Consider the following 14,100-nt stretch of genomic DNA (forward strand, 5'->3'; position numbering starts at 1 on the left):
TGCCATCTCTCTCTCTCTCTCCAAATGTGGGCCATAGAAAGCCTATTATTTTTTTAGCTTGATTTGGGTTCCAAAATCTACCTGAAAAAATCACTACATCAATCAGTGGGAGATAAATATTGGCCTCTGGGCTTGTGTGCCACTCCTGACTCCTGTGTGCGTCATCTCTCACTCAGTGGGCCATAGAAAGCCTTTTTTTGTTTTATTTGTTTTCTAAATTCTCCCTGAAAAAATCATTTTATTTTATTTGGTTTCTAAATTCTTCCTGAAAAAATCATTTTATTCTATTATTTTTTTTTCCTAAAGTCTCCCTGAAAAAAAAAAAAAAATCAAATCAGTGGGAGATTAATATTTATATTTGTGCTTCAGTGACAGTCCTGCGTGTGTGGCATCTCTCTCATTTGTTGCCACCAACAACAGAGTGTGTAACTTTGTGCCTGATTTTCGTTGTGGTCTCACTCACCTGTAAAGGGGTAGCTAAATCATACTGAAGTTATAGCTCACCGTGTAATTTGTGTGACAGCAACAAATACCGTTAGTTTGTTTACGTTTTTAAAACAATGAGGAAGTATGGTGGAAGAGGTCGTGGCCGGGGGCGTTCATTGTCAGCTGGTAATGAGGGTAGTGGTAGTGGTGGAGCATCAGCTGGTCGTGGGAAAAAAAATATTGCACCTAAGTCTGGAGCTGTGGAGCCAGGTTCGTCGTCAGGCTACACAAGGCCTCGAACGCTCCCTTTTCTGGGAGTAGGAAAACCGCTTTTAAAGCCGGAGCAGCAAGAGCAAGTTTTGGCTTATCTTGCTGACTCAGCCTCTAGCTCTTTTGCCTCCTCTCGTGAAACTGGTAAATGTCAAAGCAGCGCGTCGTTAGTGGATGTTCACGGTCAGAGACAAGTCGCTTCCTTGTCCTCTTCAGCAAAAACAACAACAGAGAAGAATGCAGCAGGCGACACAACGGGTTACTCCATGGAGCTCTTTACACATACCGTCTCTGGCTTAGAAAGTGAAGCAGTTAACAGTCCATGCCCATTACAAGTTGAATCTGACATGGAGTGCACTGATGCACAGCCACAGCCAGACTACTATGCTGGTCCTTTGACTCAGACCACAACATTGCCCTCGCAGGGTAATGATCAAGAATCAGACCCTGATGAGACTATGTTGCCCCATCACGAACGCTATACCACCGACCGCCACGGTGACACAGACGAAGTTGCACACGAGCTACAAGAAGAGGTAATAGATGACCCAGTTCTTGACCCCGATTGGCAGCCATTGGGGGAACAGGGTGCAGGCGGCAGCAGTTCTGAAGCGGAGGAGGAGGGGCCGCAGCAGGCATCAACATCGCAACAGGTTCCATCTGCCGGGCCCGTATCTTGCCCAAAACGCGTGGCAAAGTCAAAACCTGTTGGAGGACAGCGTGGCCATCCGGTTAAAGCTCAGTCTGCAATGCCTGAAAAGGTATCCGATGCTAGAAAGAGTGCAGTCTGGCATTTTTTTAAACAACATCCAATTGATCAGCGCAAAGTCATCTGTCAAAAATGTTCAACTACCTTAAGCAGAGGACAGAATCTGAAAAGTCTCAATACAAGTTGCATGCATAGACATTTAACCACCATGCATTTGCAAGCCTGGACTAACTACCAAACGTCCCTTAAGGTTGTAGCACCCTCGGCCAATGAAGCTAGTCAGCAACGCAACATCCCTTCCGGCAGTGTAGGGCCACCATTTTCCGCACCACCTGCAGTATCTGTGCAGGTTTCTTTGCCAGGCCAAAGCAGTCAGGGTCAGGGAATCACCAGTTTCGTAGTAGGAAACACTGCATCTAGGGCACCGGCGGCAACAATACCATCTCCCACCGTCTCTCAGTCTGCCATGTCCACCGGCACCCCCGCTAGTTCCACGATCTCCAGCTCTCCAGTCCAGCTCACCCTACATGAGACTATGGTTAGAAAAAGGAAGTACTTAGCCTCGCATCCGCGTACACAGGGTTTGAACGCACACATAGCTAGACTAATCTCGTTAGAGATGATGCCCTACCGGTTAGTTGAAAGCGAAGCTTTCAAAGCCCTGATGGACTACGCTGTACCATGCTACGAGCTACCCAGTCGACACTTTTTTTCCAGAAAAGCCATCCCAGCTCTCCACCAGCATGTTAAAGAGCGCATCGTCCATGCACTCAGGCAATCTGTGAGCACAAAGGTGCACCTGACAACAGATGCATGGACCAGTAGGCATGGCCAGGGACGTTACGTGTCCATCACGGCACACTGGGTAAATGTGGTGGATGCAGGGTCCACAGGGGACAGCAAGTTTGGGACAGTTCTGCCTAGCCCACGGTCTAGGAAACAATTGGCTGTAGCCGTTCAAACCCCCTCCTCCTCCTCTTCGTCCTCCTGCAGAAGCGAGAGCTCGTCCACAGACCGCAGTCGCACAACCACTCCATCCGCACCTGCCACTGTTGCACACCAGGTCTCCCATTATGGGGCAGCTACTGGCAAACGTCAGCAGGCTGTATTGGCTATGAAGATTTTGGGCGACAACAGACACACCGCGGAAGTTCTGTCCGAGTTCTTGCAGAAAGAAACGCAGTCGTGGCTGGGCACTGTAGATCTTGAGGCAGGCAAGGTAGTGAGTGATAACGGAAGGAATTTCATGGCTGCCATCTCCCTTTCCCAACTGAAACACATTCCTTGCCTGGCTCACACCTTAAACCTGGTGGTGCAGTGCTTCCTGAAAAGTTATCCGGGGTTATCCGACCTGCTCCTCAAAGTGCGTGGACTTTGCTCACATATCCGCCGTTCGCCCGTACACTCCAGCCGTATGCAGACCTATCAGCGTTCTTTGAACCTTCCCCAGCATCGCCTAATCATAAACGTTGCAACAAGGTGGAACTCAACACTGCACATGCTTCAGAGACTGTGCGAACAGAGGCGGGCTGTTATGTTTTTGTGGGAGGATACACATACACGGGCAGGCAGTAGGATGGCAGACATGGAGTTGTCAGGTGTGCAGTGGTCGAAGATTCAAGACATGTGTCAAGTCCTTCAGTGTTTTGAGGAATGCACACGGCTGGTTAGTGCAGACAACGCCATAATAAGCATGAGCATCCCCCTAATGCGTCTGCTGATGCAAAGTTTGACGCACATAAAGGATCAGGCGTCTGCAGCTGAGGAAGAGGAAAGCCTTGATGACAGTCAGCCATTGTCTGGCCAGGGCAGTGTACAGGACGAGTTAGCGGGCGAAGAGGAGGAGGAGGACGAGGAGGATGATGGGGATGATTATATTTTTAATGAGGAAGCTTTTCCGGGGCCACTGGAAATTGGTGGCGCGGCAAGGCCGGGTTCTGGTTTTTGGAGGGACACAAGTGACGTGGATTTGCCTGAAACTGCCCCTCAACCAAGCACAACCGCAGATTTGAGAACTGGAACTTTGGCCCACATGGCGGATTATGCCTTACGTATCCTCAATAGGGACACACGCATAACTAAAATGATGAATGATGACGATTACTGGTTGGCCTGCCTCCTTGATCCTCGCTATAAAGGCAAATTGCAAAATATAATGCCACATGAGAACTTGGAACTAATATTAGCAACCAAACAATCAACTCTTGTTGACCGTTTGCTTCTGGCATTCCCTGCACACAGCGCCCGTGATCGTTCTCACACGAGCTGCAGGGGCCAGCAGACCAGAGGAGTTAGAGGGGCAGAAATCAGAAGTGGCGTTGGCCAGAGGGGTTTTCTGACCAGGTTGTGGAGTGATTTTGCTATGACCGCAGACAGGACAGGTACTGCAGCATCAATTCAAAGTGACAGGAGACAACATTTGTCCAGTATGGTTACAAACTATTTTTCATCCCTTATCGATGTTCTCCCTCAACCGTCATTCCCATTTGATTACTGGTCATCAAAATTAGACACCTGGCCAGAATTGGCAGAATATGCATTGCAGGAGCTTGCTTGCCCGGCAGCTAGTGTCCTATCAGAAAGAGTATTCAGTGCTGCAGGTTCAATACTAACAGAAAAAAGGACTCGTCTGGCTACCCAAAATGTAGATGATCTAACCTTCATTAAAATGAACCACAACTGGATTTCGAAATCTTTTGCCCCACCTTGCCCGGCTGACACCTAGCTTTCCTATGAAAAAGTCTTGCCTGTGGACTATTCTGAATGCCTTTTCCAATCTCGTAATTTTCTGCACCTGATTGTCCAGCATACGACATGTTTACACCTCACTAAATGGCCAAACTCCCCACACGGGGCCGTGGTATCGACACTTGGCGACAGCACCCGTGAGAGTGCAGTTTGTCTGAAGAGGTGGGTGTGCCCGCTTTTGGTCGACGGCACTGCCACTGGGTCCCTCCTAGTACAATAAAGTGTCTCTGGCGGTGGTGGTGCGCACCCAACGTCAGACACACCGTTGTAATATGAGGGGCCCTGGGCCTGTACCGCCGGCCACAAGACAGTTCCCCCCCCCAGCTCAAACAGTGCTCTACCACTTGCAAAATTATCTCACAGCTCCACCAATGTTTAGTCTATGCGCTGACATCCTTCAATGCCTGCCACTGACAATACCATTGTATTGACATTTTTGTTATGTTAGGCCTTCGATGCCTGTCTGTGGTCACTCCTTCCACTAGGCCTCCACTGACCACACCACTGCTGCCCGTGTACCCCTGTAACCAATTTAAAATTGCCTACAGCCATGTGTTATTATTTTAGGCCTTCGATGCCTATCTGCGGTCACTCCTTCCACTAGGCCTCCACTGACCACACCACTGCTGCCCGTGTACCCCTGGAACCAATTTAAAATTGCCTACAGCCATGTGTTATTATTTTAGGCCTTCGATGCCTGTCTGCGGTCACTCCTTCCACTAGGCCTCCACTGACCACACCACTGCTGCCCGTGTACCCCTGGAACCAACATCAGAAAATATAAAAATAAGTATTTTGCTTATAAAAAAGAAAATACTGGAGAGATATCAAATGCAGACATTTTAACATTAAAAACAAACACATACAACAAAAATCTGGTACAGTACTAAAAATGGCCACCAGCTACAATAACTTTCTCCTGCAAGTAGTTAACTGAAAGGTTTTTTCAATTTTAAACACAGATATGGCATCCACCGAGTGTTGTCCTGTCGCGTCTTCTTTATATTATTGCCAAGAAGATGCAAAACAATGAAAATAATAAAATCATTATTTACCAAAAAAATAGAGTAAGTCAAAACCACATTGCAAATAAACATTCATTACAAATAAAGAAGCAGGGCGCGTCCGAGGGTGAGTATATACCTAATAAGAATATAATCACCCTCGGACGCGCCCTGCTTCTTTCCGACAGCCTTCCTTCCTAAGAATCAGCCCTTCCGTGGTGTAGAGAGAGGGTTTGTTACACTCCAAGGTGTTCCCCAGGTTGCCTTTCCTGAGCTTCGATCTTCCGGCTCTCGTTTAGTAGTTGTTGGAAACTACGCTGCATTAGGCCTACAAATTGGGTATGGGGTGTAGAGAGATGGTGTGTTCCACTCCAAGGTGTTCCCCAGGTTTCCTCGCCAATGCTTCGATCATCATGCTCTCGTTTAGTAGTTGCTGGAAACTACGCTGCATTGGGCCTACAAATTGGGTATGGGGTGTAGAGAGATGGTGTGTTCCACTCCAAGGTGTTCCCCAGGTTGCCTTTCCTGAGCTTCGATCTTCCGGCTCTCGTTTAGTAGTTGTTGGAAACTACGCTGCATTAGGCCTACAAATTGGGTATGGGGTGTAGAGAGATGGTGTGTTCCACTGTAGAGAGATGGTGTGTTCCACTCCAAGGTGTTCCCCAGGTTTCCTCGCCAATGCTTCGATCATCATGCTCTCGTTTAGTAGTTGTTGGAAACTACGCTGCATTAGGCCTACAAATTGGGTATGGGGTGTAGAGAGATGGTGTGTTCCACTCCAAGGTGTTCTCCAGGTTGCCTTTCCTGAACTTCTATCTTCAGGCTCTCATTAAATTGTGGTTAAACGGAACAACTGCATTTGGCGTACTAGTTGGTTTGGGGCCTACTATCGGTGTCTGCCACTCCTTGCTGTTCTGCTGGTTTCCTGTCCTGAAATTCCGTTTTCAGGCGCTCGTTAAGTAGTTGTTAATGTTAGACTGCATTTGGCCTACTAGTTGGGTTGGGGCCTACTATCGGTGTCTGCCACTCCTTGCTGTTCTCCTCCACTGAACAAAGCTGTGCCGCCTGTTTACTACTGTTGCCAATTTTGAACTGCATTTCGACTACTTACTGATTTGGGCCTACTCTCTGTGTCAGCCTCTCATTCCAGTTGTCCTCCACTGCAATGCCCCCTGATTAGTCCTGTGTTACCAATTTTGAACTGCATTTAGCCCACTTTATTCTTTGGGCCTATATCTGTGTTTCCTCCTCATCCTGCCCATTGCCCAGCCAGTGATAGATGAGTCTGCTGGTACATTGACCCATAACGCAACATTTCCCGTGCACGCTACACTGCAAGATTGTGACCCTGCTGAAAGTCAGGTCCCCCTTCCCGCATACCATACCACCTTACACGGGGACAAACAGGAAGGTGCAGATGAAAGTGCAGGTTCCTTCATCAGGTGGGGGGAGGAATACTAGTTGGCGACGTCACTGGCACAGGGCCTCTCATAGTACGCAAAAGTGTTGCTGCCGGTGGGAGGCGCCCCCGCCGTGCAAACACACCGCTGTACTTTGAGGGGCCCTGTGCCAGTGCCAATGCCAACGAGTGGGCCCCCCCTGCTTGCTCAGGTTCACAGCACTTGCAAAGTTGAAATACTTACCTCTCCCTGCTCCACTGCCGTGACGTGGTCCAGATTTCCTGGGCCCACTAATTACTTGAACCAGCCCTACCCACCACAACTTTAGCCAAATGAACCCCAATTTCAAATGCCTTCCAATTATTATAAGGTAAATTACGCTTGACAAGCTTCATTAAGAAGAATGGATGGTTTTGACATTAAAATGGGCACTCGAGGTGTTTTCCTGGCCCCCACTCACTGCCGACTATGCTGCCCCATTGACTTGCATTGGGTTTCGTGTTTCGGTCGATCCCGACTTTACGTCATAATCGGCCGATTTCACTCGACCCGACTTTTGAGATAGTCGGGTTTCGCGAAACCCGGCTCGACTCTAAAAAGGTCAAGGTCGCTCAACTCTAGTCAACACCAGTGGCCACATTCAGAGGATGCTGTGTGCTGTGTATTCTAGGATGAGGTGTGCACTGTGTACAGCAGAAAATAGGAACAGGTGCACAGTGTATGATGTGCACAATATAGAGCAGTATGCAGAGCAGGTGTGCAGTATAAAGCAGTATACAGGGCAGGTGTGCAGTAAACAGGATCAGGTGTGTGCAGTATATAGCAGTATGCAGGGCAGGTGTGCTGTATGTAGCAGTATACAGGATCAGGTGTGCAGTATATAGCAGTATACAGGATCAGATGTACAGTATATAGCAGTATACAGGGCAGGTGTACAGTATATAGCAGCACACAGGGTCAGGTGTACAGTATATAGCAGTATATAGCAGTCAGTATATAGCAGTATATAGGGCAGGTGTACAGTAAATAGCAGTATATCGCAGTGTACAGTATATAGCAGTATACAGGGCAGGTGTACAGTATATAGCAGTGTACAGTATATAGCAGCACACAGGGTCAGGTGTACAGTATATAGCAGTGTACAGTATATAGCAGCACACAGGGTCAGGTGTACAGTATATAGCAGTATATAGCAGTATACAGGGCAGGCGTACAGTATATAGCAGCACACAGGGTCAGGTGTACAGTATATAGCAGCACACAGGGTCAGGTGTACAGTATATAGCAGTGTACAGTATAGCAGTATACAGGGTCAGTTGTACAGTATATAGCAGTATACAGGGTCAGGTGTACAGTATATAGCAGTATATAGCAGTGTACAGTATAGCAGCACACAGGGTCAGGTGTACAGTATATAGCAGTATACAGGGTCAGGTGTACAGTATATAGCAGTATATAGCAGTGTACAGTATAGCAGTATACAGGGTCAGTTGTACAGTATATAGCAGTATACAGGGTCAGGTGTACAGTATATAGCAGTATACAGGGTCAGGTGTACAGTATATAGCAGTATATAGCAGTGTACAGTATAGCAGCACACAGGGTCAGGTGTACAGTATATAGCAGTATACAGGGTCAGGTGTACAGTATATAGCAGTATATAGCAGTGTACAGTATAGCAGTATACAGGGTCAGTTGTACAGTATATAGCAGTATACAGGGTCAGGTGTACAGTATATAGCAGTATACAGGGTCAGGTGTACAGTATATAGCAGTATATAGCAGTGTACAGTATAGCAGCACACAGGGTCAGGTGTACAGTATATAGCAGTATACAGGGTCAGGTGTACAGTATATAGCAGTATATAGCAGTGTACAGTATAGCAGTATACAGGGTCAGTTGTACAGTATATAGCAGTATACAGGGTCAGGTGTACAGTATATAGCAGTATACAGGGTCAGGTGTACAGTATATAGCAGTATATAGCAGTCAGTATATAGCAGCACACAGGGTCAGGTGTACAGTATATAGCAGTATATAGCAGTGTACAGTATAGCAGCACACAGGGTCAGGTGTACAGTATATAGCAGTATACAGGGTCAGGTGTACAGTATATAGCAGTATATAGCAGTGTACAGTATAGCAGTATACAGGGTCAGTTGTACAGTATATAGCAGTATACAGGGTCAGGTGTACAGTATATAGCAGTATACAGGGTCAGGTGTACAGTATATAGCAGTATATAGCAGTGTACAGTATAGCAGCACACAGGGTCAGGTGTACAGTATATAGCAGTATATAGCAGTGTACAGTATAGCAGTATACAGGGTCAGTTGTACAGTATATAGCAGTATACAGGGTCAGGTGTACAGTATATAGCAGTATACAGGGTCAGGTGTACAGTATATAGCAGTATATAGCAGTGTACAGTATAGCAGCACACAGGGTCAGGTGTACAGTATATAGCAGTATATAGCAGTCAGTATATAGCAGCACACAGGGTCAGGTGTACAGTATATAGCAGTATATAGCAGTCAGTATATAGCAGCACACAGGGTCAGGTGTACAGTATATAGCAGTATATAGCAGTGTACAGTATAGCAGCACACAGGGTCAGGTGTACAGTATATAGCAGTATATAGCAGTCAGTATATAGCAGCACACAGGGTCAGGTGTACAGTATATAGCAGTATACAGGGTCAGGTGTACAGTATATAGCAGTGTACAGTATAAAAGCACACAGGGTCAGGTGTACAGTATATAGCAGTATATAGCAGTCAGTATATAGCAGCACACAGGGTCAGGTGTACAGTATATAGCAGTATACAGGGTCAGGTGTACAGTATATAGCAGTATATAGCAGTCAGTATATAGCAGCACACAGGGTCAGGTGTACAGTATATAGCAGTATATAGCAGTGTACAGTATAGCAGCACACAGGGTCAGGTGTACAGTATATAGCAGTATACAGGGTCAGGTGTACAGTATATAGCAGTATATAGCAGTGTACAGTATAGCAGTATACAGGGTCAGTTGTACAGTATATAGCAGTATACAGGGTCAGGTGTACAGTATATAGCAGTATACAGGGTCAGGTGTACAGTATATAGCAGTATATAGCAGTGTACAGTATAGCAGCACACAGGGTCAGGTGTACAGTATATAGCAGTATATAGCAGTGTACAGTATAGCAGTATACAGGGTCAGTTGTACAGTATATAGCAGTATACAGGGTCAGGTGTACAGTATATAGCAGTATACAGGGTCAGGTGTACAGTATATAGCAGTATATAGCAGTGTACAGTATAGCAGCACACAGGGTCAGGTGTACAGTATATAGCAGTATATAGCAGTGTACAGTATAGCAGCACACAGGGTCAGGTGTACAGTATATAGCAGTATATAGCAGTGTACAGTATAGCAGCACACAGGGTCAGGTGTACAGTATATAGCAGTATACAGGGTCAGGTGTACAGTATATAGCAGTGTACAGTATAGCAGTATACAGGGTCAGTTGTACAGTATATAGCAGTATACAGGGTCAGGTGTACAGTATATAGCAGTATACAGGGTCAGGTGTACAGTATATAGCAGTATATAGCAGTGTACAGTATAGCAGCACACAGGGTCAGGTGTACAGTATATAGCAGTATATAGCAGTCAGTATATAGCAGCACACAGGGTCAGGTGTACAGTATATAGCAGTATACAGGGTCAGGTGTACAGTATATAGCAGTGTACAGTATAACAGCACACAGGGTCAGGTGTACAGTATATAGCAGTATATAGCAGTCAGTATATAGCAGCACACAGGGTCAGGTGTACAGTATATAGCAGTATACAGGGTCAGGTGTACAGTATATAGCAGTATATAGCAGTCAGTATATAGCAGCACACAGGGTCAGGTGTACAGTATATAGCAGTATATAGCAGTGTACAGTATAGCAGCACACAGGGTCAGGTGTACAGTATATAGCAGTATACAGGGTCAGGTGTACAGTATATAGCAGTATATAGCAGTGTACAGTATAGCAGTATACAGGGTCAGTTGTACAGTATATAGCAGTATACAGGGTCAGGTGTACAGTATATAGCAGTATACAGGGTCAGGTGTACAGTATATAGCAGTATATAGCAGTGTACAGTATAGCAGCACACAGGGTCAGGTGTACAGTATATAGCAGTATATAGCAGTGTACAGTATAGCAGTATACAGGGTCAGTTGTACAGTATATAGCAGTATACAGGGTCAGGTGTACAGTATATAGCAGTATACAGGGTCAGGTGTACAGTATATAGCAGTATATAGCAGTGTACAGTATAGCAGCACACAGGGTCAGGTGTACAGTATATAGCAGTATATAGCAGTGTACAGTATAGCAGCACACAGGGTCAGGTGTACAGTATATAGCAGTATATAGCAGTGTACAGTATAGCAGCACACAGGGTCAGGTGTACAGTATATAGCAGTATACAGGGTCAGGTGTACAGTATATAGCAGTATATAGCAGTGTACAGTATAGCAGTATACAGGGTCAGTTGTACAGTATATAGCAGTATACAGGGTCAGGTGTACAGTATATAGCAGTATACAGGGTCAGGTGTACAGTATATAGCAGTATATAGCAGTGTACAGTATAGCAGCACACAGGGTCAGGTGTACAGTATATAGCAGTATATAGCAGTCAGTATATAGCAGCACACAGGGTCAGGTGTACAGTATATAGCAGTATACAGGGTCAGTTGTACAGTATATAGCAGTATATAGCAGTGTACAGTATAGCAGCACACAGGGTCAGGTGTACAGTATATAGCAGTATATAGCAGTGTACAGTATAGCAGCACACAGGGTCAGGTGTACAGTATATAGCAGTATATAGCAGTCAGTATATAGCAGCACACAGGGTCAGGTGTACAGTATATAGCAGTATACAGGGTCAGTTGTACAGTATATAGCAGTATATAGCAGTGTACAGTATATAGCAGTATACAGGGTCAGGTGTACAGTATATAGCAGTATATAGCAGTGTACAGTATAGCAGCACACAGGGTCAGGTGTACAGTATATAGCAGTATATAGCAGTCAGTATATAGCAGCACACAGGGTCAGGTGTACAGTATATAGCAGTATATAGCAGTGTACAGTATAGCAGCACACAGGGTCAGGTGTACAGTATATAGCAGTATATAGCAGTGTACAGTATAGCAGTATACAGGGTCAGTTGTACAGTATATAGCAGTATACAGGGTCAGGTGTACAGTATATAGCAGTATACAGGGTCAGGTGTACAGTATATAGCAGTATATAGCAGTGTACAGTATAGCAGCACACAGGGTCAGGTGTACAGTATATAGCAGTATACAGGGTCAGGTGTACAGTATATAGCAGTATACAGGGTCAGGTGTACAGTATATAGCAGTATATAGCAGTGTACAGTATAGCAGCACACAGGGTCAGGTGTACAGTATATAGCAGTATATAGCAGTGTACAGTATAGCAGCACACAGGGTCAGGTGTACAGTATATAGCAGTATATAGCAGTCAGTATATAGCAGCACACAGGGTCAGGTGTGCAGTATATAGCAGTGTACAGTATAGCAGCACACAGGGTCAGGTGTACAGTATATAGCAGTATATAGCAGTGTACAGTATAGCAGCACACAGGGTCAGGTGTACAGTATATAGCAGTATATAGCAGTCAGTATATAGCAGCACACAGGGTCAGGTGTACAGTATATAGCAGTATATAGCAGTGTACAGTATAGCAGTATACAGGGTCAGGTGTACAGTATATAGCAGTATATAGCAGTCAGTATATAGCAGCACACAGGGTCAGGTGTACAGTATATAGCAGTATATAGCAGTGTACAGTATAGCAGTATACAGGGTCAGTTGTACAGTATATAGCAGTATACAGGGTCAGTTGTACAGTATATAGCAGTATACAGGGTCAGGTGTACAGTATATAGCAGTATACAGGGTCAGGTGTACAGTATATAGCAGTATATAGCAGTGTACAGTATAGCAGCACACAGGGTCAGGTGTACAGTATATAGCAGTATATAGCAGTCAGTATATAGCAGCACACAGGGTCAGGTGTACAGTATATAGCAGTATACAGGGTCAGTTGTACAGTATATAGCAGTATACAGGGTCAGGTGTACAGTATATAGCAGTATATAGCAGTGTACAGTATAGCAGCACACAGGGTCAGGTGTACAGTATATAGCAGTATATAGCAGCACACAGGGTCAGGTGTACAGTATATAGCAGTATACAGTATAGCAGCACACAGGGTCAGGTGTACAGTATATAGCAGTATATAGCAGTGTACAGTATAGCAGCACACAGGGTCAGGTGTACAGTATATAGCAGTATATAGCAGTGTACAGTATAGCAGCACACAGGGTCAGGCTCGGGGGTCTCACCTATACACAGCTGGATGACATAGGCGTAGTAGGACCAGCACACGATGATGGAGATGAAGAGCACCGGGATCCAGTACAGACACCTCCTGCACCTTCTCTTCACGCTGCTAGGGCCGGACGGCGCCATCATCCAGCCGGGGCCTCGTCATGGGCGGAGAAGGTGAGGAGAGCTGCCCGCTGCCTGGTGCCCACAGTCCGGGCAATGCAGGAGCGGTGCGGTGTACGAGTGTTTGTGTGTCCCGGCCCCGCCCCCGCTCCGCCCCCTCCCGCTCCTCTCCGCCAGTCTCCGCAGCCTCTGCTGCACTGGTGCCAGTGCCCGGGACTGGTGTGCCGCGTGCTGGCTGTGCCCACCTCAGCACGGCCGCGCGTCCCCCGGTCACACACGTTATGGCGCCTCTCCGGGGCTGCTGCAGCGGCTTCTGTAGAACTCAGGAAACTGCTAACATTACAATTCCTGATGAGTCGGACGGGTGATTGGTGACTTGTAGTCCCCGCGAGGGTGAGGAAACATCCATCACTGGGACTGACATCGCGCAGCGCTGTGTGCCCGGTGCACGGGGACTAGTCGCAGCTTTTTCCTATTCCCTGACCACATTTCTTACTTTTGTCTCTGCGTTATATCTGTCCAAGTGTGAACATGACCGTACAAGTGTCCTCATCCAGTAAGGACATACTTTACGGGGACGCAGACCACAAACCATATTCTACATGGGACCAGGGCTGGACTGGCCATCTGGTAATTCTGGCAAATGCCAGTAGGGCCTGTCTGGTCGTGAGCTGCCTTGTCTGCTATGGTGTTAATAGAATCGGTGATCTCAAGACACCCATACTGATAAGAGTTGTGACAGAGCACAAAGTCGCTGACTCCGTCACTTACCCCGGCAGGCCACCGGTATCATTAGACATATTGGTCTTGTAGTAAATTTTGCTTTCCTCCATCCAGGGTAATATTAGTAATATATCCCATCTGGTTTAACGATGGGGACAGCGTGGACCTGTGTGATTTCAAATGCCAGGACTGAATTTTAGCCCCAGTCCATACCTGGATGGGACCCACCCTGGGACCACCCACAAAAAGTGTTGTTGGCTTTAATTCCATCCCCCAAGACACCC

The 14,100-nt window shown here is 46.4% G+C and overlaps 1 protein-coding gene across 1 annotated transcript in view; it reads right to left on the bottom strand.

Moving 5' to 3' along the window:
- The window catches only part of ZDHHC2 (zinc finger DHHC-type palmitoyltransferase 2), a 168,591-nt gene extending 155,245 nt beyond the window's left edge, over positions 1-13,346 (bottom strand). The window contains exon 1 of the mRNA XM_069744415.1: positions 12,988-13,346. Within this exon, the coding sequence (XP_069600516.1) occupies positions 12,988-13,117 (130 nt within the window). The 5' untranslated portion in view covers positions 13,118-13,346. The remainder of the gene's footprint in view (positions 1-12,987) is intronic.
- Between the last annotated feature and the right edge of the window lie 754 nt (positions 13,347-14,100).

This window comes from Ranitomeya imitator, chromosome 1 (genome assembly GCF_032444005.1).
Source record: "Ranitomeya imitator isolate aRanImi1 chromosome 1, aRanImi1.pri, whole genome shotgun sequence".
Taxonomy (NCBI): Eukaryota; Metazoa; Chordata; class Amphibia; order Anura; family Dendrobatidae; genus Ranitomeya; species Ranitomeya imitator.